The sequence below is a fragment of the Sylvia atricapilla genome, chromosome 14 (assembly GCF_009819655.1).
Source record: "Sylvia atricapilla isolate bSylAtr1 chromosome 14, bSylAtr1.pri, whole genome shotgun sequence".
NCBI classification, from domain to species: Eukaryota; Metazoa; Chordata; class Aves; order Passeriformes; family Sylviidae; genus Sylvia; species Sylvia atricapilla.
Window position 1 is genome coordinate 10,239,296 of NC_089153.1, and position 24,557 is coordinate 10,263,852.

Sequence of the window (24,557 nt, forward strand, 5' to 3'; positions counted from 1 at the left end):
TTCCTCCTCATATCCAGGAGAAACTTGCGTTTAATTTACGGCCATTGCTCCTTGTCCTGTCTGCAGGCACCCCCGAAAAGAATCCACCACGCTCCTGGCAGCCTCCCGGGCGATATTTAAACCCTACCTCCGCTGTTTTTGCCCAGCGCTCCCCCCGCCTCAGCGCCCCCGGCCCGGCCCTGCGGCGGCGCTGCCCGCGCTCCGCCCCCGCGCCGCAGCGCGCCCCCGCGCCCGCCAGGGGGCGCCAGCCCGCGGCCGCGCCCGCCCCGCGCGCCCCCGCCGCACGGACACGGCGGGCTGGGGACCCGCCACGGGCAGCGGCTCCGGCACACACACACACGGGCGGGCGGACAGCGGCACCGCCACAGCGCACACACAGAGCTCCCCGGCACCGCCACAGCGCACACACAGAGCTCCCCGGCACCGCCACAGCGCACACACAGAGCTCCCCGGCACCGCCACAGCGCGCACACTGAGCGCGGCGGAACCGCGCACAGCTCAGCGGCATCGCGCAGGGCTCCGCCACAGAGCACCGCGGCACCGGCAGCGGCGGCAGCAGCAGGAGGAGGACAAGCATCGCACGGTGCTGCGAGCCCCGGCCGGCGGCGCTGCCCGGAGGTAGGAGCTTCTTGCCCGCCCTGGCAGCCAAACTTCGCGGAGCCGGCGCTGGCTGCGCCCGCGAGGGGCTTTGGCTGCGGTTCCGCACCGCCGCGCTGGTGTGCCCTGCACATCTCCGCCCGGCCCCAGCGGCCCGTTTTGTGTTTATTGTTGTTATTATTATTGTTGTTAGTGATGCTGTTTGCTCCCCGCCCCTCCGGGCTGGGCGGGGAGGCGGCGGGTCTCGGCAGAGCCGGCGGCTCCGCGGCCAGAAGTTGCCGAGGGCCGTAAGGGGCGAGTGCCCCCAACTTGGGTCCCCTGGAAACTTCGGTGCCCGAGGAGCCGCTGCTGCCCCTCGCCCCTGTCCCTCCTCTCTCCGCTCCTCTCTCCGCTCCTCTCCTCTCGTTGCAGATGTCGGGGGTGCTGGTGATCGCTGCCTGGTGCTTCCTGCAAGTGGAGAGCCGGCATCCCGAAATCATCACGAGTAACAGCAACCATGGCAATTTCCTGGACAACGACAAATGGCTGAGCACCGTTTCGCAGTACGATAAGGACAAGTACTGGAACAAATTCCGGGATGTAAGTACTTCTCCCTTTAACGCGTGTTTCCCGTTCCATCGGCCGCAGCATCCTTTCAGAGGGCTGCTGGCTGCCAGGAGCTGTGGGTAGAAGAGAAATGCGGCTTGGGCAACCGGTTGGTGCCTGTGTGAGGGATGCTCAGAGCTGTTTGGGAGCTGGACAGACAGTCCTGGCATTCTTGATTTACCCTATCGATCGGGGCAGCTTGGGTTCCCTGTCAGTCTCTCTGTTCTTACAGTCTTCGATTTTCCTCTGGGGAGGAACTTTGAGTGAAGTTTCGGGGCTTGCTGCTTAAGAGTCTGGTTAACTGAAAAATGATGGAGTGGTGTGTGTGTAAAAAGGAATACTTACCAGTTCAAGCCACAAGGTGGTAAACAGCGAAGCTTTTTGTGCCTGCAGGTTTCTTATTTTGTGGAAAGGATTTTATTGTCAATTCTGCCTGTAGAGATCTTTGAGGCTGGTCTAGTGTTGGAGGAAGCAGTGCTTTTTTTTTTTTTTTTTTTTTTCCCCTGTCTGGAAAAAAGGGATATCTTCAAGATGTGTTATGATGTGTTATCTGTATAAAACAAATTAATTCCTGAAGCTCAAAATTAATCCTAGGCTTCCCATAGTTTGAATATAATTGTGTATTAAGTCAATGACAGCAGAAAGGGAAATGCAACTTTTTTTTAAAATAAAAGTAATATTTAAGTAGTTCCTTTTACTTCTGTTGTATGTACACTGAAAAAGCGTTTTTGGAGCACACATAGAAAACCCTGCTTCAGTCTGCCCAAGACTGTGTGATGGAAGCTTTACTGTCCGCGTTGATCCTGAGCACAGTGAGGTTAAATGTTCTTTATTGTCTGGGATTTGTGCACCATGGCCACAGTGAAACTCTAGGAAAGGGAAGACTAGAGCTGGCTAACTGTTCTGGTAGTGCCCTTCTGTAAGAATGTGTTTGTTTATTTAGGAATCCTGGCCTTTCATAGGATATTAACAAGTCACACTTTTATGCTCTGCTTTTATCTCTGTGATGCTAAAACTGTATCTGATTTGGCAAGGGGGAAGTACAAGTATTGCACTTAAAGGTGGTGAGTCCCTGCTTGGCTTATTCTCCCTGTGTTTTTGTGTAGTTTTGGGCATCTCTGTGTGAGAAATGCTGCTGGGAATCTCAGCATAACAAAGTGTGGCCCTAGCAGTGGTATCAATTAGCAGCTCCCTTGGAGTGTGTCTTCACGTGCAGCCACGATCACATCCACCTACTGGGACTGCTGAGTTCTCGTACAGAAAAGGGGATTCCACAGTAAACAAGGATTCTTAGATTTACCAGACTTCAAGGGAATCTTTGTTAATATCTGGTTTAGTCTTCTGGGAAACAGAAGTTAAGGATTTCACTTGTTCATTTCTACGTCTCACTTGATGTGAGAACTGAGCAGCGTTTGAAAATGGTAAATTGAATGAAGGACTGACACATTAATCTGAAAACAATTCTAACTAGAGACAGATTCATAGCAAGCAATCTCTCAGTAGTCTCCTTCCAATTGGAGACCTCATATTAATCACAAGGCTTAAAGGTTTTATTTAAATTTAATTTTTATGTTTTCCACTTCCCTCTTACTTTTCTCTTTAAAACTGGAGTAATTGCAACTTCTTTTCTTGTCCCCTTTCCCAAGACACAGTCTCACAAGTCCAGAGAAACTATTCGTCTTCCTGTGGAAAATATTCATGAAGAATACCTCTCATATTTCAAGATTTCACAGCTACAAATGCTTTTGTAGACTCTCTGAAAATGCTAAAAAAACCTATAAAGCCTCAAAATCTTGTATATGGGAAGAATCATTCTATGGAAAAGTAAACCCAACCTTAACCAGTGGTCTACCAAGCAAAAGCAAATAGTATAAAGTTCATGCAAAGCTTAGGTATCTTTCCATCTGGCTATCTAATTACTTCAAAACTAGCATGTTACATATGATTATTCATGAAACCTTTTATGGAGCAAATTAACAGAGACTACTAATCATCTCCTACTAAGCCTTTTCCAAAAAGAAAATATAAAAAGCTTACATATGTAATTAAGCTCTTAATTACTTGTCTTCAAGCAAATTGATTTACTGGATCATAATCTTCCATGAGACGTTCAGTGTCCACAGATGAAGACATGCAGAGGTAGAGTTGCTGCCAGCTTGGCAGGTACAGCAGTGACAGCACACTTCTTGCATGCAGAGATGTGGTTAGAAGAAATCTGGTCCTTGCTTCATGGCTGTGCTGTTGGGGATAGATTGTTAAAATATTTGTTGAAACATTTCTCAAAAGACTGCCTGATGAGACGTTTCATTACAGTATTAATTGTGGATGGACTAGACCATGGATAAGTGTTGATTTCTAGGAAAATTACCTTCCCTCTTCCCCTCATTGCCAAACCAATAAACTAATTTTATAGACTCATGTCTCCTTGAGGTTCTCAGGGTAGGCTTTGCACAGGAGGCTGGAGTACAGAAGTGCTGTTGCAGTTCAAACTTTCTTGGATCTGATACTGCAGTTACTCCAGGGCAGAAGCCCTGCTTTGCACCCTGTAAATCAGCAGAGACAAGGTTGCAGTAATTAGCACAATTACTCTGAGCTGCTCTCTGAAATTCATGTCATGTTATAGAAACATTTGCACAAATATTTACATGTCTGTGCCCTTCTGTCTGATGGGGGGAAACACTGAAGGTGTGGAGCTGGGATTTGATGTGTTTGGGTGTGGCTGTTTTATGTGCATCAGCACAAACATCTGCACACACAGATGTGCACATAAATCCATCAAAATGCTGCAGTACTGGGTGGGTTGTTTACCCAGATGATGGGTAATTGAATATAAAATTTTAAAATTTTATTTTCTCAACATTTTCAGTTATTCTTTTCAAAATCAATTGGTTGGTCAGCCTTACTGAGCAATGGGCCAATATGGTCTAATTTGAGGAGAAGCTATTGGTTGATATTTTTTAGCAAGATCCATATTTCTTTTGGGCAAAGGCAGCATGGTAGTTGCACTTATTGTCTCAGCAGTCACTACTTTTCTGTGAAAAGAGAGCACATTTGAAATATGCATTACAGCCACAAAATCATATTAAGTTTTTAAATGTGACTGAATTCAATAGTGTGAAATGTGTCATCATTTTCCAGAGGCCTCAAGGGATGTGTCTAAAACAACAGTTGGCAACACAATCTTTTCATGTGATTTGAACACAATTTGTTTATTAAGTTCTCCATTTTAAAAACAAACAACTAAATAAATAGTAAGACCAATGTGATTGATCTGTTGTGAAACATTTGGTGTTGAAAATCTTGTATATTTTAAATTTGCCCAGCATCAATAATGGTGTAATGTCTGTGGTATTAGTAAGGTTTCAGTGCAATCTGAACCTGTTATTCCAGTCTGTCTTTCACTCTCTTTTCCTTGTCTGCCATGGACTTTGTGTGATACATAACAAAATCTTAGCTGTGTCTTAAGTTGCAATTTTTTAGCTGGGGATAATAGTATTTTTCTTCCTCACAACTGTAAATAAGAAAGGATGGAGCTCAGAATCTGTGGTAATATGGAATTTATTATTCACCTAATCCATATATTGAATGTGTCTTGGTACATACTTAAGTAACTGACTAGTAAGTTTCTAAAAAATAGAAACTAAATCCATATAATTATTACTAGAAAAAGAAACAAGTAAGCAAGGTGCACCCTCTAGGGAGGACCTCCAGCTATTTCCCTTGTGCAGATCTGAGGCTTGGAAAAGCAGACATCAGGATTATGAAAGTCAAATTAGACCTTCTGATACCATGAACCCTAATATGAAGGCCTCCCATCTTTTGATCAAACCTGTTGAGAGGATCCTTTGGCTTGAGAGGAGCTTCAGAATAGGTTTGATAGGGGAATGTGAAGTGAATTCTTATGAGCCTTAGGAAGCATTTATTGTTATGGGAATAGGCATACATGTTATTGTAACAGGTCACACTGCAGCATCTCATTGTGTTCATAGATGCTTGGCACAGAAGGCACAGAATAAATGTCATTTTAGTGTTAGATCTGCCTTTAATCAAACATATAGGAATGGACTAATTCTAATACTTCTACTTGGAGTTATGTCTATTAAATTATTAATGCTTATATATAGAAACGTAATAAGTTCAACTAGCCACAGATTAAACTGCAAAAAGGAAGAAAAAAGTTAAATGAACTAAGAGGATCTAGTATAAACCACACAAGGAATTTCTATGAAGTTGAAAGCTAAGAATCTTGGCATGAACTCTGGTTTCAGCGTGTGTTTATGCATGGCAGGCTGCCAGACCACGTTCTGAGCATTAACTAAGCTGTTTCTCTAAATTTTATTGCTTACAGAGTTTCAGTTCAGGCTATCATGTTAAAAAACCCCATGCATTTTATGCCTGGAGATGCCTTGAGTCTGTGCAAGCCTAAGAAGCAAGGCATGAAATGTCATCATCTGTGTGTGTACATTGCTGAGACATACTGAGGATAAATAGTTACACATAACTGTTCACACTGAGGATGGTTATCAATAGATTAGATAGGTATTAGACTTCTGACACAAACCACTCAAGGGACAATTTTGTCAGCTATTAATGTACATCACCTTTCTGAGCCTGCAAATTTCTCCACACACCTGATCAGAAGTGCAGTGTTAGGTGACAAAAAAAATACAGGGTTAGGAACTGGGGGGAGTTTATTGTTCCAGCTTTGCCACTGATGATTTTTGTCATTTGGGTTGGGTTTTCACACTTCTTCACTGCATTTCCCCTTATTGGCACTTACCTTTCTCTGATTTTTTTAGCCCTAAATTAGAAGTGTGGTAGTGAAACTTGATAGTGGAGAGTTGGAAAACATGACCAGTACTGAGAAGGGTTGGAATACCAAGCAGGCAGAATTGGAAGACCTTGAGAACTCAGGTAATAGAAATGAAATGAAATTTAAAAGTACAAAGTGGAAGGTCGTGGAATTGAGAGCTAACACAAATTTATTCTGGGTCCTGGCAGCTCAGCTTGAAATAGATGAGAGAGAAAACCTGTGTACTTTCATTGATTTGCAGAGTTATTCTAAGTTACAAAAGTAATGCTACTCTGAGGAGAGAAAATATATTGTAGAAGTGCAGAAAGTGAAAGATTTCTGCTTCTGCTGAAGAAGTAAAAATGTACAATGTATAGAAGGGACCACTTAATTATTTATATTGTGAGCACTTCTGATCAGTAAAATTTATGAAAGATTTTTATGGAATTGGTGATCCAAAGGCCTTCAACCCTTTCATCATAGGTGAAAAGAGCCTGTTTTAAAATAATGTAATATATTAATTTACTCACACAAGTCATTAAAAAGGAATGGATTTTCTTTGGAATGTTTTTTGAGAAAAGGACACCAAATCCAGCATTGTGTCAAGATGAGATAAATCAATATATAATTGGTGACAAAAATAATCTCACTGATAAATTTAGCAATAAGGTTATTACTCCTCTCACAGTTATGTTTTAAAAAGCTATCTAAATGGGCAGTTAATTTTCAACATGTAGCTTGTATCTTAACAAAAAAGAATATGATGTAGTGAAGAGCAATAAATGAAAATGGATTTAGGGATTCTAAAGGCCTTGGGTTTTTAAATCATGTGTCTATGAGTTTCATAGCCCCTTGCTGGATGTTGTCTTGGTCCTCATCCATACAGTGTGGTGGAACTTGATCTGTGACACCAAAATATCTCCTGCTCTGGTGGGATTTTTGAGGTAAGAGGTTGTTTTTGTAGACTGGGTTCTTTCTGTTGTCCCTTCCCTGGCAGACATTTGCCTTCAATGGGTCTCACTAACAGAAATTTGATATCACTTTTTTTTTTTTTTTTTTTTCTATGTTGTATTTAGGTCTACAGGAAGAATGAAGTATTTTTCTGCCAAAAATTTATTAACAGGACAACTCTTTTTTCTTTCTTTGCCTCAAATGTAAGCGCAGGTTTTCCTGTGATGCACTTAGTGGTACATTCAACAAATACATTCCTGAAGAAACCATTCAGGTCCTCCTAATTATTTGTAGTGACTTTAGTCATAAAGAAGGTTACAGTACACTTGAGGAATATCTGTTGGCTGGATAATGGATGTGCCAAGTGGCTAGGTTGTGACAGGACACAGGCACCTCAGGCTGCCTTCCCAGGAGATTATCATTCCAAGCCCACCTTGAGATTTAATTGAAGGTGAAGACTCAGTGTGTGTGTATTCCAGTGGATCTGCTGTACAACAGGGTTGAAACGTGATTTATAAGTCTACCCAGGCATTCCTGGCATAGGTTGTCTCTTAGAGCAATTCTTACTCAACAGAGGGACAAGGCTGGAATATAAATGTGGTCGAAAAGTACAGCTGAGATGTACTTGCATGAAATTTAAAAGAAAAGGAAAACATGAGGCTGAATCTGTGCAAGTGTAATGCATAATCATTTTCTTGCAACAGAGGAGATATGCTTTCTTAAAAAGCCCTTCTCAAACTTGGCACTTTCCTTTTGCAGTGGACAAGGGGAAAAATAATGGCATTTATGTCAGAATAATTAACTTGGAAGGCACAGAGAGCCAGCTTTTTCTAATTAACTGACACTTATCAGCTTCCCTAGGAATTACCTAAGACTCTCAAGTTAAGTAGGTCAGTACAAAACTGGGGTGTTAGTTTCTGTATTATGTTTTGAATTATAACTTTAATAGTTTTCCCTCACTTACAGAAGGGTTCTGCACACTGCAGTCACAAATCATATCCCTATAATGAAATTCGGTAGATTCAAAGTTTTCTCCAAGATGTATTATGCATCTTCAGAGTAACCATTCTTGTATTCTGCCTGCCCCTGTCCTGTCCTCCCCCCCACCCAGGTGGATTTCTTTTCCACAGGGGCTTGTTTAGTTCAAATTTAAATTGTAGGTTTTTTCAGATTCCTGAGAAATTCACAAAATTAAAAAAAAAAAACCAAACAAAAAAAAAAAAAAAAAAAAACCCGAACAAAACCAAAACCGCAAAAAACAAACAAACAAAAAAGGGGCACACAAATGAGCCATATGCCAGTGTAATATAAAATGGGTGGATTGAAAATCATTATAGGAGCCTGAGTTCTGATGTCAGTTAGTATAAGAGTTGCTATAAAGCTCAGGTATCTGTGGGTAAATGATACCAGTTTTATTTTAGGTAAGTTTTCCAGGGTTAAGATTGAGAAAAACAGGTCCATTATTCTCAAGGGCCAAAAGTTACAAGTCAAAGCTTATTTATGATACCCTGTTTTTACCATCAGGGAGATTAACACAGTGGTTTGTGGTTTTTTTTTTTTTTTTTTTTTGGTGGGGGTGGGATTGGGACAGGAGATGGGGATGGGGTTTCTCAGAAATTTTGACTTTATACTTACGGTGTTAACCATGATGCTAGAGATGTGTAATTCCAGTCAGTGTGTCTTTATCAACGTGTTTTGAGGGTAAAGTGCAAGCCTGTCTGAATTTAGAGTGGAGCAGCTGAGCTGCTTTTGCAACAAGTAAGACTTCATGAGGAAAGTGGAGCTCAAATATTACATCTGGGGTGTGAAAACCTTTTTCTTTTAGATAACATCTGCTTATTCACAGACTGTTTGATGATTCCTTTCCTTACGTAACCAAACCAGAGATTAGTCCAAAGGAGATGTAGTGAAGTCTTGGTTATGTTGAAGCTGATGGCCAAATTGTCAAAGACTTTAGTGAGGCTTGAGTTTGATTCTTGTAATTGCTTATCTTCCTTTTCTCTTAGACAAAGAACAGTGCATGACAGACCAGTTAGATTAAACAGTTCTTTTTGCCTTTTGGAGGACACTGTGGAATTGGAAAAGCCTGAAAGATCAGGTGTCTGGGCAGCATAAATAGAAGAAGCTCCCTCAAAGTCCCTGGAAGAATCAAACTATCTGAAAATCAAACATCTGCAGTCTACAAAGTACACACTTTATAGATTTCAACCAAAACAAGAAAGCAGAGTTGATACAGAGTAAAATTAAGGTGATGCTGCTGCCAGCAGTGTGATTTTTCTCTACTTCCACCACTTAACTCTTCCACCACTTAAAGCTTTAGAAAGGACTGATTGCTGCAGAGTTACCAAGTCCTAACTCTGAGTAAGCAGTCTGTCATCAGCTAGATGACTCCAGCAGTTATTATTGGGGGATTTGCTATAGCAGGTTGGCAGCTAAAATTGAATTGCACGTTTTGACTGAACAGCTAATGTCTAATGACTTTCAAGGCTAAGATATGATTCAAAATTCAGTTTACAGATAAATTGCTAAGCTACTCAGTAGTGGCTTTGGCAGGGTAGATTGGTCTTTATCTGTCACTTCTGTGACTTGGCTTGTAATCCTGGGTAACAGAAAATCATTCTCATTAAATAGGTACATGGGGACATCAATTAATTCTGTGATCTTAGCTGTCCTCCTAATGAACTTTGTGTCATAAATTTACTTCACTGATTGCTTTCTCCCAGGTAGATAAAAAAAAATATTTTATTCAAAATTACTGTCAGAGTAACTATTTTCAGATTAATTTTTGAAAAAGGTTTCAATATATCACCGCTCACAGTTGAGTTCTGACTAAGACGAGGATTGATAGAGATAAGTGATAGTTGTCTGTCTCTTCTGGTTGCTTTGAAATCGTCTAATCAGGAAATTCAGCTGTGTACACAATTTCATTTGGAATTGCGCAGCATAAATTTTATGTGGTTTTAGCTTGGAGATCTGTCTTCATCCTTTCTTTGCTGGGTTCCATTGTCCACGCAGAAGTTTATTCCAGCACTGTCTTCCAGTGTTTGTGTATTGGCCTTTCTGGCTTTAAGTGATAGCAGTTAGAGAACTTGAACCTGGACAAAAGATTGAGGTAGAAAGGTGGAAGAACTCAGTGGGGGGATGCTTAAATTTTAGAGAATGGGAGAGAGGTGGAAAATTATACTTGTAGGATTAAGAAGAAATGAGGCTGAGTTGTTTCTTCAAGGGAATAGAAAACATTGCTTTTAGAATAGCGTACCCGTGTGTACTAGGGATGTTGAAGTTCTTGGTAGAATTTGATTACAATTGGTAAATATTTATAAAAATCCATTAGAGAGAATTCAGAACTCCGTGGCATTTCTTGGTGAATGTTGTTGTGCTTTGAACAGTTGTTTTCCCCGGGGCTGTCCGGGGCTGGAACTGCTCAGTGAACCAGCCGTGCTGTCCGGGGCTGTCCGGGGCTGTCCGGGGCTGGAACTGCTCAGTGAACCAGCCGTGCTGTCCGGGGCTGTCCGGGGCTGTCCGGGGCTGTAGCATCTCCGGTGATCGGGCGTGTCCCGCCCGGAGCTGTCCGGGGCTGAAAACGCTCAGGGAGGGGTCCGGCCGTGCTGCCGGGAGCTGTCCAGGGCTGGAGCCTCTCAGTGAACAACAGGCTGTGCCTGTCCGGGGCTGGAGCATGTCAGTGAACAGGCTGTGCCTGTCTGGGGCTGGAGCCTCTCAGTGAACAGGCTGTGCCTGTCCGGAGCTGGAGCATCTCAGTGAACTCGCTGTGCCTATTTGGGGCTGGAGCATCTCAGTGAACAGGCTGTGCCTGTCTGGGGCTGGAGCCTCTCAGTGAACAGGCTGTGCCTGTCCGGAGCTGGAGCATCTCAGTGAACAGGCTGTGCCTGTCTGGGGCTGGAGCATCTCAGTGAACTCGCTGTGCCTGTCTGGGGCTGGAGCCTCTCAGTGAACAGGCTGTGCCTATTTGGGGCTGGAGCATCTCAGTGAACAGGCTGTGCCTGTGCAGGACTGGAGCCTCTCAGTGAACAGGCTGTGAGTGTCCAGGGCTGGAGCATCTCAGTGAACAGGCTGTGCCTGTCTGGGGCTGGAGCCTCTCAGTGAACAGGCTGTGCCTGTCTGGGGCTGGAGCCTCTCAGTGAACAGGCTGTGAGTGTCCAGGGCTGGAGCATCTCAGTGAACAGGCTGTGCCTGTCTGGGACTGGAGCCTCTCAGTGAACAGGCTGTGCCTATTTGGGACTGGAGCCTCTCAGTGAACAGGCTGTGCCTGTCCAGGGCTGGAGCATCTCAGTGAACTCGCTGTGCCTGTCTGGGGCTGGAGCATCTCAGTGAACAGGCTGTGCCTGTCCGGGGCTGGAGCATCTCAGTGAATAGGCTGTGAGTGTCTGGGGCTGGAGCCTCTCACGGGACTGTGCAGCGCGAGTGAGGATCCTTCCTCTCGCATGAGAGTCCTGAAGGTTTTTGTGGCATCCTGTACTACGTAGAAAAGCACTTTCCTGACATGGTTAGGCACATGGGGATGTATATCTAGATTAGACAGATGTGAAAGCAGAGGATAAAGCTGGTTCAGAGTTATCCATCAAGCTAATGTCAGATGTAACAACAAAATTTATGTCGTGCAAGTCCCAGGACAGTGCTCTTCTGCGGAGCGATGAACTGTGCTGGAATACAGAAAGACAAAGCTTAACAGGTCTGTGTGGATATATGTGCCACTATCTGACAGCAGTGTTTATTGGCCCAGATTCATTTCTTGTTTGATAACATTAACTTCACTCAAGGTATATAAGAGATAAATTTTGTTCTTTCTTTTTTTTTTTTTAGGTAAAGTCAGGGTAAACAATCTTTTATGCTAGCTAAATGTTATTTATTATTTATTTAGTGCTAGGTGAATAGCATATTGGAGGGGGACTAGGTATTTCCTGTTAAAGCAGAAATGTTAGGCGTAGTGGATTTCCTGTATTTATTTTATTTTTATGTTAAACTTCATGTAGTGAAGCGCATGAGGCTCAGGTCTTTTACATCTACTGATTTTTAAAAAACTTGTCTAAAAAACCCACTTTTTCAATAAGAGTACTCCGGAGTGCTGCATTTAGCAAGGATAATCTATAAACATATGATTATTAGTGGTTTAAATACAGAATTGTCTGCAGTATTCCTTTAGCATAACCATGAATCTCTACATTATGGTTCATTCAGGACAGCAGCATCCAAAAAGAAATCATGCTACACTTAATTAGAATAAATATAAACTGTTAAGATACTGCATACTGCCAGTTATGCATAGAACTGCAGTTATGCAGCATGAAGAAAGCTGATAAACCAGATATATTTGCTCATAAGGAAGCCTATAGTGATTCAGATCAGTGACCACAGATTTACTGCTCTCTTCATGCTTATATAACAAAGTTAAGCTGGATATAACAAGACACTTACGGGTTTATTTTCACTGGAATATGAGGCAAGATGGACTGAAATGGGGATTCTTATGTGACACAAATATCTGTTTTTATATTTAGTCTTCTTTTTGTAAAGCCTTTGTCTCTTCTGATGAAGTGATTTCTTTCTTATGCATGTGTCTTATCTTAATAAGTTAAAATGCTCAGCAGAGCAAAGGTTTTGTGACTTGTAATGAACTTACAGCCTGAGATGAAATGTAATCCTTTTCCCCTGGAGATTATGAGCAAGCGTTTTCTATCCATGCACAGTGCCTGTAAAAAAGAAAAGACTGAACACAAGTACAAGAAACTTTAATGGGTATAGATCAACAATTTTGGAGCGTTCACAAAAAGCTCCTATAAACAATTTTAGAACCATGGTAAAATATATTGAAACTTTCCCTTGTAAAGTAACATATGGCATCACAAATAGTCTTATCCCAGTATGTAAAGGAAAAAGAAATCCAAACAACTTCTTATGGGCCATATTTTGCTATCAGTATTTTTTTAAGTAACTGCACAACCTTAGCATCAGTTTCTGTTGAGCTACTGCATCCACACTTAAATGGTAGAATATGTCCCTGTGTAATCAAGAACGAGCAATATTCTATTACAGCAGGGCAATGTACAAATACAGACAGATGTGGCATGTGCTGCAGTTTCCATTAGCAAAAAAAAGAAGCTACAAATAGGAAGCAATTTTGAAACCTGCCACCATAATTGCAAACCCATTACTGATATATCAGAGATGGTGCAGTTGATGTGTTCCCTCCAGAATGACGCAAAGTTGTCCATAAAATTTGAACTCACTAAGGAGAAATGTGGATATAAAATAAGATGCTATAAGATCCTTAAGGCATGGCTGATTTTAAAGCTAAAGCTCCCTGAAATTAGGAGTTACTGAAACAGCAATGATGGAATAAATGTGTTTTCTTCAGTTATTTCTATAGGTGCAAGGAAATAAAAGAAAAGAAAGTTAAAATAATAAACCAAACCAAACAAAAGGCTCCCTAATACCAAAAAAATCCCAAAGCCCCAAAGCACACAAACTGAGGCAAATGAATGCTGGATAATTTAGTGGATCCAGATAGAGGAGTCATGACTGAAATGGAGACATGCTCTATTAGGTGAGAAATCATGTCTGGAACAATCTTTACTAAAGCCCAGTGATTTCTCCTCATGGAAAATACCTGGCAGAAAGAGGAAATGAGAGCAAGACACGTGTCTGCATGTATAACAGCAATGAATCTATAAACACAGAGAGAATGGGAAAAAAGTAAATGAGGAAAACCATGTTTCACTTCATTAGAGGGAATTCCAGAATTACAGTGATGGTGTTATGGTTAGAGGGAGAGGAGGACAGGAAGGGATTTAGGAAGGATGCAGCTGAAAATTATTTACCTGCTGAGCATCATCCTGGGTGACCCTGACTTGGGCAGCAAAGAGTTCTTGAGAGCAAAGCTGCTGACAAGCCCCACTTCAAATGTGTGTGTGATTCTGCACGGTTTGAAGCTTGTCTTGCTGAGTATACACAATACATTTTGGACTCTGAGCAATCACCAGTGGCCTATTGCCAGATGAGAAGCTCTAAACATCTGCCCTTCTGTGGTCTTCCTACCATGGGACTTGTGTGGTGGGTGGTATTGCTTTTCATTTGAGACAAACAACGAAGATGCATGGCAGAAAGAATATATGCACTTTAATTACTTTTTTTCCTTGCAGTGTAGTTGTGGATATTTGTAGCATTCATAATTAGCAGAGGAACAGATGGCAAAAGCTTGGTTTAAAACATAGCATCCATCCAGTGATCATGTGGTGCTGCAAGCTTGTTTGGGAAGAAGTTTGTTCCCTTGGATGCTGCTCCAACACAGTGGTGCAGGAATAAAGTAGGAAGATAATTTCTAACAGTTGGTGTAATTCAGTGTGTAGGACATATATAAAGCATGGAAAACATTTAAACATACAAAATATCTCCTGGATTCTCATGTGTTGTGCTGCAAAAAGATGAAATTCAACTTTACTGTTCTGCAAAGCTGAAACCTGTTATGTATGAATTTACATAGAGGGGAAGTACAGCAAAACATCCCTAAGATTTCCCCATTCCCCTGTCCTGTATCTGCACAGCAGGGAACAATTTAGTTGTTCTGTGCCCAGATTTCAGTAACTATTGTACTGTAGCTTAATCAAAAAATACCCCAAATAAAACAAATCAAAAAACCCCGGGTATATATTTCACTTCTCTGCTTCCAACATTAACATCATGCTGCAATTTTTCAAACCTGGAAAACATGAGAGGATTTTGTCAGCATTTCACCGTGACAGTTGTTTCACTTCGAAAGCCAGAGGGCAAAACAAAGTGGTTTCTTTTGGTCCATGTAATGTTTGTAGAAGGCAGTGGTAGCCCGGCAGGCACAATCACTGAGATACGTGTGAGGTAATGTTGGAAATGATGAGATTCTGGATGTGCAGGCTGATTGATTAGTTGCTTGATTCCATGTTCCAAATTCAAAACTTAAGAGATATTTGATTTTAAGGAGAGGTAGGAGCAAGGAGAAGATTGCTGAAGAGAAAAATAAGCTAAATCTGGTTTTCATCGATAAAGCAGATGTATGGTACTCTCCATCCCAAAGGACCTGAATGGATTATTGCAAGCATCCAATCTAGCCAAGATCACGTTTTCTTTTTTGCTTTTATCTTTTCTTAAAAAAAGATAAATGAACCCACGTTGAGATATTTATCTCTGTGAGAAGACCTGTATTTACCTTCAAGTCACAATGAACTGGATATTCTCTTTCTCTGTGAAACTATATCACTCTTTCTCCCTGCAGACTCTATGGATGCAGGCAAAAAATATTTCTCTGAGAAAAGTGGTGCCATTCCCTTTATCTATGTAATATTTTGGAGGATATCAGTAATAGTCAATGAAATGATCCTTGATAGTTCCTATTTTTTCTCTTATTTTTTAAATATATTGTGAGTTGTGTTTTCTTTTTCTTTTGTGAACTCCCTATATCTCCTCACAGTAAATAGTTAACAGAATATACTAGTTTTGTGCTTGCCTAAACATCTTCCTAAAATTTTCATCTTCAATTTCCATGCAAAACTGAGTCAAAATTCTTTCATTGTGAAAAATTAAAGTTTCCAATTGCACCAGTTTGCATTGACAAGATTGAATGAATTGTTAGTGCTTATTCGGTTCAGCTGATTTTTTTTATTATTTTTTAATTCTTGAATATATTTAGATAATAAAACTCTTGGGATTGAAACACTTCTGTGTTGATTGTACAAAAGCTGAGACTGGGGCCTTTCATCTTTGCAAGGACTGATGACCATTGTAAATTTTATAATACAAATAATTAGTCTTTATCTCCAAATTACGTGGTCAGTAGTAGAACTGAATTAAAGCAGCCATGTCAATATGAGGTCTTCTTGTGTTGACAGTTTCTGATTTCTTAGTGTGCTGCTCTTGTTAAGAACAGTTTGCTCAGACTACAGACAAACTTCAGCTAAGTTTGCTGAAAGAACAGCACTTGCACAGGGCTTGACTTTTCCTGGGGCTCCTGTACCTCCCTTTCCTTTTGCAAATCCCATAAAACCAGTTCAGGTTCAGAAATAGCCTTTTCCAAGTTGGTGAAGTATTTTCACTTTAAGGATTGTCAAAACACTTGCAACCATCTTAGCGTTCAGTTACAAGAGCTGCAAAAGCAATATCATTTCAGTTGCCCCTTAGCAGAATTAGGCCCAAGCTGTTTGAAACTTTAGTCAGAAATGCTTCCCTCACCAAGAATTTCCAGAAACTATCATCTTATTACAACCACTTGAGCCAACAGGCCCATGAGTCATAGGAACTTTGCTCAGTAGAGTTCCACTTTCTCCCTTGTTTTTTAAGCTTTCAGTGGATTTTTAAGATTCCTTTCCTCACAGTAATTGCTGAACACCACCTCAAAGTGGCATGTCCATGGCTTCAGAAGATGCTTCTTAATTGCTGGAAGTCTGGAATAGACAAAATGCCTTATCTATTGCCCAGGGTGTGAAGTTAAGGCCGCTGTGCTGCTTGAAGCTCCAGCTGCCTCCAGGAGCTGAGGAATTCCATGGTGTTCCCCATAATGACAGGGCTTACAGCTTCCTGCTGGGCTGGGAATTGTTTCTCCCAGCTTAGACTGTAACTTGCACTAATGTGACTCTGCAAAAAGCTGAGGAAGGAATTAAGGCCACCTAATCCTTCTGCCAGTGCCAGCAGCAGCCCAGTAGTTGGGGCTGTGTGTTGAGTGGCTGTGGATGTTTGAGGGAAGCGTGGGGGATGTACCTCGGGAATGAACAGAGACTGGGAGACTTGACTTTTGTTTTGAAAAAGATCATTAAGTGTCTGCTCAGCAACACAGTGTGAAAAATGTGTATGGTGCTAGAGAAAACCAGTGAAATCCAACAATAGGGAGTAAACAGCATATTGTTAACAACTGGGAGGAGTGACAGGAGGGAAAATAAAAAGGAATTCTATAAAGCAAATTTTCATTTGCTGCCTAGGGAGTGTTTCTTTCTGGGGAAAGACAGAATGCAAATTGTTGCTCACTTTTGTCCAAAACACTGTTTACAGAATGAATTCCTGATTTGGGGGCATTGCTGCCTTTCCAAACTTTCTAACAAGTGCAGTGTTAAATCAAACCATGAAAGATTTACACCCTACTGTGATCATGCAGCTCTTTCTCCTCCCACCTCCTTTCCATATGTCAGCGGCAGTGTTCAGCCTTTGCCTGCTTACCCTTCCTGAGCAGTGCAAATCCTTTTTGCTGGGTCTGTACACAGAGACCACAGAGGCAGGGGATGGTTGCTGACTTGCTTTATATTCCTGCACAGATCACCACAACTACCCAGCCTTCCCTCCATGTCTTCCAGTTCATCACTCCTTGTAAATCTGACACTGATTTCACTTCTGTGCTTAGTTAAGAACACTTCTTTTATCTTTTGCTTTCACATGAACATGGTACACAAATAGCAAATGCTAGAGTGCTGTGGGATTAACTCCTCCTTAATTTCAGCCTCATCATTTCTGTTACATAAATGGTTTTATTTTTATTTCCAGCTTCCACTTTCTGAAAAGCAAAGCAAAATATATGGATTTTTACTCTCTACAGTCTTGTTTTTACCTTACTGAATATGAGAAAAATAAGTCTGTTTTTCAGAGATAGACCTTAGATCATGTTTCACAATTTCATGACAAATTCCCAAAGATGAGGCAGTAGGAGCTGCCACTGTGATTTGGATAATAAAAACAGTAAGAAAATGTCAAACTAAAAGTCATGTCCAGCCTCACTTAACAAATGAAATGACAAGCTACCAGCCAGAGTTAAAAAGAATATCCAATATCCACAGACTCTGCTTTTATCCCTGTACCACTGGCAATGGTCCTAGATCGGTGCCTGGGAGAGTGTTGATAATTGGCCAGGATGTGGCTGCACGTAAGTGGGAGAGGCCACTAAATCATTTGGCACTTCTGGCAATTTTCTTCCAAGAGAGCACTGGGATTTCTGTGAGTCTGCAGAAGGCAGGATGACTGCTCTGGAAGAGGAATCCTAATGTGCTTGAGATCTCTGTGGAAAGGATCCACTAGCATTTTGAGATGTTCTGGCAGCGTGAAGCACTAATGCCCCTGTTACTGAGATTCTGAGGGTAAAAAAGCCTGAGTTAAAAAAAAAAAAACAAACAAAAAACAATGAACCAACCCACATTAAAAGTGTCTTTTGCGGTTTGTTTATATGAAAATTATTCATGCACTTATTTACAATTACACAAAATATTGTTTAAGATTCAGAGTTTTATACCTAAATATAAACCTGTGTAGATAAATTTTACTGTTTATTCTCAGAGAAAAATCTGTAGCATTTTCCACTGAACCTGTATGCACATTTTATAAAGAAGTCATCTATATAATGAATTTACCATGTTTTCTAAGAGGTTTTTTGTCAACAAAGATATATTCAGAAGCAAAACAGGCAGCTTTTTTTACTCTTCTCCTTGGTATCAACTAGAGTAGACATATTCTATGATTCTATGATGTTGTTATAGTTTCTGTTCAGAAATAACTGATATTCCATCTGCTCCTCTTCTGTATTTTGCAGTGAGTTAAGCTGTGTAGGATTCCCTTATAACATGTTGAACTCTCCCATGGAAATAATAGACTGTGATAACAGAGGCCAAACTTTCATGATTTCCGGAGTTATGAATTTTAATGTGATACTAGAGCTGAAAAGAGTCTTTGAAAATGAAAAAATGATGTTTCCTTATCTCCATTTTGAAGTGTGGTGTAGAGAAAGTAAAAATAATTAAGTGCCCTTCATTTTTCCTTCTGGTGACCATTTTTCTGACTTTTACCCATTTGGTGACTATTTTAGCCTCAAGCCAAGTCCCTGAAAACCAGATAGAATATCTTTCTGCCTCACACAAGGTTAAGTCAGTATTTCTGAAAGGGCTGTAGCTAGTATAGATTATCCTTCAGGCAGTGCTCTCTCCCCTTAAAAGCTCTGCAGGACATTTAAAATCCTGTATTTGACATATTCATCAACAATATAGGGATAGGTGATGTGCTTCCTAAAAGAGATTTAGTTATATAATATTTTGGTTCATGTCCTCGATAAAGAGATCTTAGTAGAATTAAAGCATCTCAGATTTTCAAAGCAGATTCTTTCTGTTTTTTAGGGCTTCCTGCTTTGTCTCCAGGTTCCCAGGAACCTTCCTACTCTTATTTATCTCTGAAGTTGATTTTAAGCTAGAACTCAGCTCTCAAGGAAAGAAAACATTTTAATGGGTTTCTCATAATAATCTTGCTAGTAAGGCATACTTAAAAATAAACTGCTTCTCTCCTTCCCTCCCTTCTGGAGTCAGCTGAGAGGACAACAGCTGAATCATCTGTCTGAGTCATGCTAACTGCTGTCATTGTTTGATGTAAAGATGAACTAAGAAGCTGTCATTTGCTTGGGAATATTTTTATACTTGACTCACTTGTCCAGTGAAGGGAAGAGTTTTTGTTAGGTTACTTTTTTTTTTTTTTTTTTAATCTTTTTTGCCTCCTTTCACATGGAAAATTACAATGAAGCCATGTGTCATTTTTACGGCTATAAACTCTGCTACTAAAAAAGCTTTACAGAAATCTTCCACCTCAGAGCATCTGTCAGCTCCAAAGTCTGGCTTTTTTTGCAGCTGTACACAACAAGCTCTGTGAGGGCCTGTGCAAACAGATCTTTCCTTCAAAATGTCTGGGCTTGTGCAAACACCTTCTCCTGCCCAGCTTGTGCTGCCTGAAATGATGCACTCATCTCTGGGCTGTCCGTGCCCTCACCCTGATGGCTGACAGCTGATCCTCAGATTCATGTGCTTCTGCTTTTGCTTTCAGTCTCCTTCCCCTCCTCCATCTCTCTTCTTATTCTCTCTTGGCTTATCTTTCTTTATCTCTTGTAGTTGACTCTGTAGCACCTTCTACTCTTTGTTCACACTGTCATCTCTGTTGTCCATCCTCTTTCTTTTTTTCTAGTGTTAAACCTTCTCCCCTCCTTTTATAACAGATACCTTTAATATTTTCTTCCATTAAGTCCAAGTCCTTCCAAGAGTTTGCTACCAGATGTTGCTAGCCAGTAAGTCACAGCAGAACAGAGCTATTTTATGCAAACTGATGATGATGTCATCAGTCTGATTTTCATCTTAAACCTAAACACTGCTGTGTACACTAAACACTGCTGTGTGTACCTGCCCAGGAGTTCCTTCACTCTGGGACTACAGTACTTGAAAGAGTGAAGCAGTGCTGAAAAATGATATAAACTTGAAAGAAGTGCAGAGACTACTTCAGAGTCCTAATTTCTCTAGCAGTCTGTCCAACTGTAATTGTAAGCATTTATTTGAGCTCCCTAATCACAGCTTCACAAAAAGAAAAAAAAAGTGGAATTTTTCAAAACTGCCTAGCTGAAAGAAAATATCTACTTCACATTCAAGAGACTAGGTAGAAGACGAAGATGCAGCTTCTCTTCATTGCTGTGTCTACCATAAAACTTAATAGTACTGACTAAATGACTATTATTATTATTTTAATACCTCTGAAACAAGTAATGAGTTTAATACATTTCTTACCTAAGGAATATAATAATGCAAATCTCACATGAACTGGAAGTCTTAGCTGTCCAGTTTTGGGGCATTTAATGTTTTTTTCTAGGACCCACATTAAAGCCAAGTGCCATAGTCTCTTTGAAGTGTAGTAATTTTGAAATCTATTACAGTTGATCTCAAAATATTAAAAGAAGAGAACAGTGATATTTCTGCTTCTATAACCCTACAGGATCATTTCTTTATACTCTGGAAGATGGAATTTATGTCACTTAAGCTTTGAGGCTAAGCCCAAGTACAGCACTCTCCAGTGTGACTTGCAGGCTGTACTATCATATTTTTTCCTCATTTACCCCTAATCAACAGGGTAAGCTTCTTTTCTGAGATCTATCTTTCTGCAAGTCTTACGTTTTGAATGCTTCTCATGCTTTGGAATGTGTTGGATTCCAAGGGAAGTAATTTAGAGATACCAGATGAGAAGGAGTTTGAGTTCCTGAGAAAGTGTTGTATAGCTACCAGATCTGTACAATCTTGAGTTTAAAGCCTAGCTAAAAACATTAATTTTCCTGTTAGACAGGAGATCATTAACAAGTGTAATTTTGTCTGTCCTGCAAATAAATTGAACAGAGCCTCTTGGAACACCACATAAGGGATAAACACTAATGCAAAGCAGATATAGTTATTTAACACAGGAAATAAAGGTATTGTATAAAGCAAGTTGCATTATATGAAAGACCCATTTGAAACCCGAGGTTAATGTTTTATATTGAGTATTTACCATTTTATAGGTGCTACAAAAATTAATTTAGTTTGTAAATGTCGTACTCTCTTTCAGGAAAACTGTAGCCTGACCATTATTATGTAAAATACCATGGAATTAAATTGCATTATTTTGATTAAGTCAATATAATGTTATCTCATTTCTCTAGCCAGAAGTACTAAGCTGACAGCATGGCTATGCTATGGTTTTGACACCTTGCTGGAAGCTTCAAACAAATTGTTATAATGAAGCTGTGAAGTCCTCACCCTGATAAAGCTTTATCATGTTCAGATTGAAGATACTGCTTCAGCATATTTCAGAAATGCAGAATAACCTCCCCACCTGGTTCTCTTATCTTCATGGCAAACCATGGTTTCTGCTTATCTGATCTCTTCCGTGTGTCACAGCAGTTTCCTGGAGAGCCTGAGAAAATTGAGTGTGAGGCAAATTGCTGCCTCTCTGAGTCCCACTCCATTTTTCTGACAGATCTGCTGAAATTGGTGGCATCCTCCCACTTTACCTGTATGCACACTGAGTAGCCACAGCGATGCAAGTCAGTCCTATTTCCCATAATGCCCATGAATCCTTATGTTCACATTTATGCTTAGCCCCAGTGAAACCAGCAGAGTTTTTGTAGTCCCCAGTAAGGTGTTCAAGCATTTGGCCTCCTCACGCTTTGAAGTGAAAGAAATACATAATCTTCCCCTTTCTTTTTTGCTGGTTTTATCAGCCAGCTGAGTACAAGTTATCTTCCTCTTCCATTGCCTTCTGACAATTTTTCTCATGTTTCTTGTGTATGATACAATAAGGTGCAGCAATCTGTGACATCAAGTGAAGTTTTATAACCAAATTCCTTGCAGCAGTCTCTTCAAATGTCTACTTAGCTGTATTTCTTTCTCCATGGAGCTTTTTTTGATGTGAATAAATAGCAAAACTAGAGGAAAAAAGGCTAGCTTTGGGAAGGAGGTGAGGAGAATGTCTTCCTTTCAAAGGAGTTTAAATAAAGAAAACTGATTATTCATAAATTCAGTATGAATTCTGGTAGCTGTAACAAATATGTTAAGTACCAGTTCTGTTAAATATACAGACATAATGTTTGAGTTGCCAAATCTGCAAATGTTTAAGTAGGTGTTCAACTTTAAAAAATAATAATTAATTCAGTGGGCTGGTTTGCCTTCTCCAAATGAGGGTCTTCTATAGCTGTTTGCAGGATTTAGGTTTAGTGATGCATTTCATTAGCTTATGGTTGAATTTTGAGCCCAAATATGTAGCTGCATAGTTACAAGTTTCAAAATCTGTTTGCCTTCACTGGAAAGCTATTTATTTTGCAAAAGTAATTTAATCACTCAGTCCTGGTAAGAAGACCTTGGTAATAAGCAACCAGAAATGCTGTGTTTAGTGTGGTGGCCATATGTTGATGCCATAAAGTCACAAATGCATTGCACAAAAGAATAGGTGTGTTTGAATCCTGCGAAGAGTATTGAGGAAGATCTTCTAGTGACTGACTTATACCTAAGACTTGATTAATTGTGAAATGCTTTACCTGCCTTTGAAGGCAGCTGTCTGCAGGGTAAAATGTAGCAGCTGGTCTTACACACCAGAGTTAACCCAACCCGACCCTGCTAGGCTTGGAATCTGACAAAATCACAGCGGGAGGCTGTAAGGCTGCAGGCAGACCTGCAAATAAGCAGTATAAATTACTGACAATTCCAAATAAATGGCTAAGTGTGGTAGGAGATATGGAATGTGCCATTTTGTATTTTGTGAGATCACAAAATGTATTTTATTCTTTTCAAGCTGAGCTTGCCTTCTGTTTTAGTGAGGTTGGTACTTCTCTATGAACCCACTTCAAGGGTTTGATTATAGGTCCATTTCAGAATGACAAGGTGACATTATTTTCTTTTCCCATTTCGGTGTTGTTAAATTCTGAGTGCTGGCAGGGCTCAAAGATTAGTCACTGGGACAGATTTGCCGTTATTTTCAAGCAGTCTGGTGACATATTTGTGCTCTGAAGCTTTCATTTTAAACAAAACTAAACCCACCTTTGTGGTTGTCTTTGCTCTTGTTTCGTGGTTTAATACTTCTGTAGCTGATGTGCAGCTCTCTGTCCTCAGCTGCTGATCAAAATCAAATCAAATGCTTATTCCTGAACTTGAACCTCTCCTAGCATTTTTCAATTTTTATCCACTTATAGATGTTAGTTATTTGTAATTTTCAAGTGCCTGTTGTTTTAAGTTGAAATTGTGGTCTGACTCAAATCAGTTAAATTTACCTCTAGTGGGGTCATGTTTTCCACATGAAAATATCAAACATTACACATTTAATTTAAAGATTCTTTCCCTTGAAAGACAAGAAAACAATCCTATCAAAAGAACACGATTTTTCTGAAACATGTCTGTACTTTGCTTTCTAAGTCAGTAGCCTCAAGCAAAAAATAAAGAGGTATAGGGCAAAAAAAAAGCCATTTCAGGTCAGAACACAAGAAAGCTGTTGCAAATGGCCTTTAGAATTTGTTCACTAGAACAATTTAGGTAATAGAAGAGTCCCAAAGCACACGCTCATATATGTCATGTCCAATACTGTTACAATATAAACCAAAAAATCATGGAAATAGTAACAGCTTCTAAGTAGAAGAGGGGGAGAAAAAAATTTCAAACCCTGAGCTACCTTATTGTCTCACTTTGTTTATAGTTTATAATGTGTGTTAACTGTTGTTGTGGTTTAAAAACAAACCAAGTAAGAGGCTCTAAGTCAGAAATAAAATTTAATGAGAAGAAAAGAAAAATAAAATAGAATAAAATAAAATAAATACAAAAAGAAAAACCAGTGTCAGAGTCAGAATACAACCTGATCAGGGTGATGGAAACAGTCCAGACAAGGTGGTCTTCTTGAAACAGAGATCTTGTAGAAAGGTCTGGTAGCTCCGGTCCTCTGGGAATCCAGTGGGAGAGGGCTGCTCCTACTGTCCCAAATCCCAGCTTATATCCAGGTGAGAATGCTTGGCTCTTCCCCATGGGCGGAGCATCTCACAATGGGATGATGAGTCATGGAAGAGAGCCTTAATGGCCCATTAAAGAGAGAGATAACTCCCGGAGGGAGTTATCTCTGAGTCATGCAAAAGGCATTGATGGGCCATTAACTGAAGATGGTGATAGAATACACCCTAAACTACAACCCAGGACAATCCACCCCTTATTCTATTACCATCTACAACATGCCTAAATCAATACATTCTTACAAATGAATGCATATATACATACAGAATGAAACCTTACACACTGCTCTCACTTAAAATTAAGTCTCCCTGTGGTACACAACGGGTTTCTCCATCTTTCTGCATTACCCACCA

General features: G+C 40.4%; 1 protein-coding gene across 1 annotated transcript in view; it reads left to right on the forward strand.

Moving 5' to 3' along the window:
• The first annotated feature begins 440 nt into the window (after positions 1-440).
• The window catches only part of SPOCK1 (SPARC (osteonectin), cwcv and kazal like domains proteoglycan 1), a 272,090-nt gene continuing 247,973 nt past the window's right edge, over positions 441-24,557 (forward strand). Inside the window, exons 1-2 of the mRNA XM_066329062.1 lie at positions 441-618; positions 1,009-1,176. Coding sequence (XP_066185159.1) covers positions 1,009-1,176 — 168 coding nt within the window. The 5' untranslated portion in view covers positions 441-618. The remainder of the gene's footprint in view (positions 619-1,008; positions 1,177-24,557) is intronic.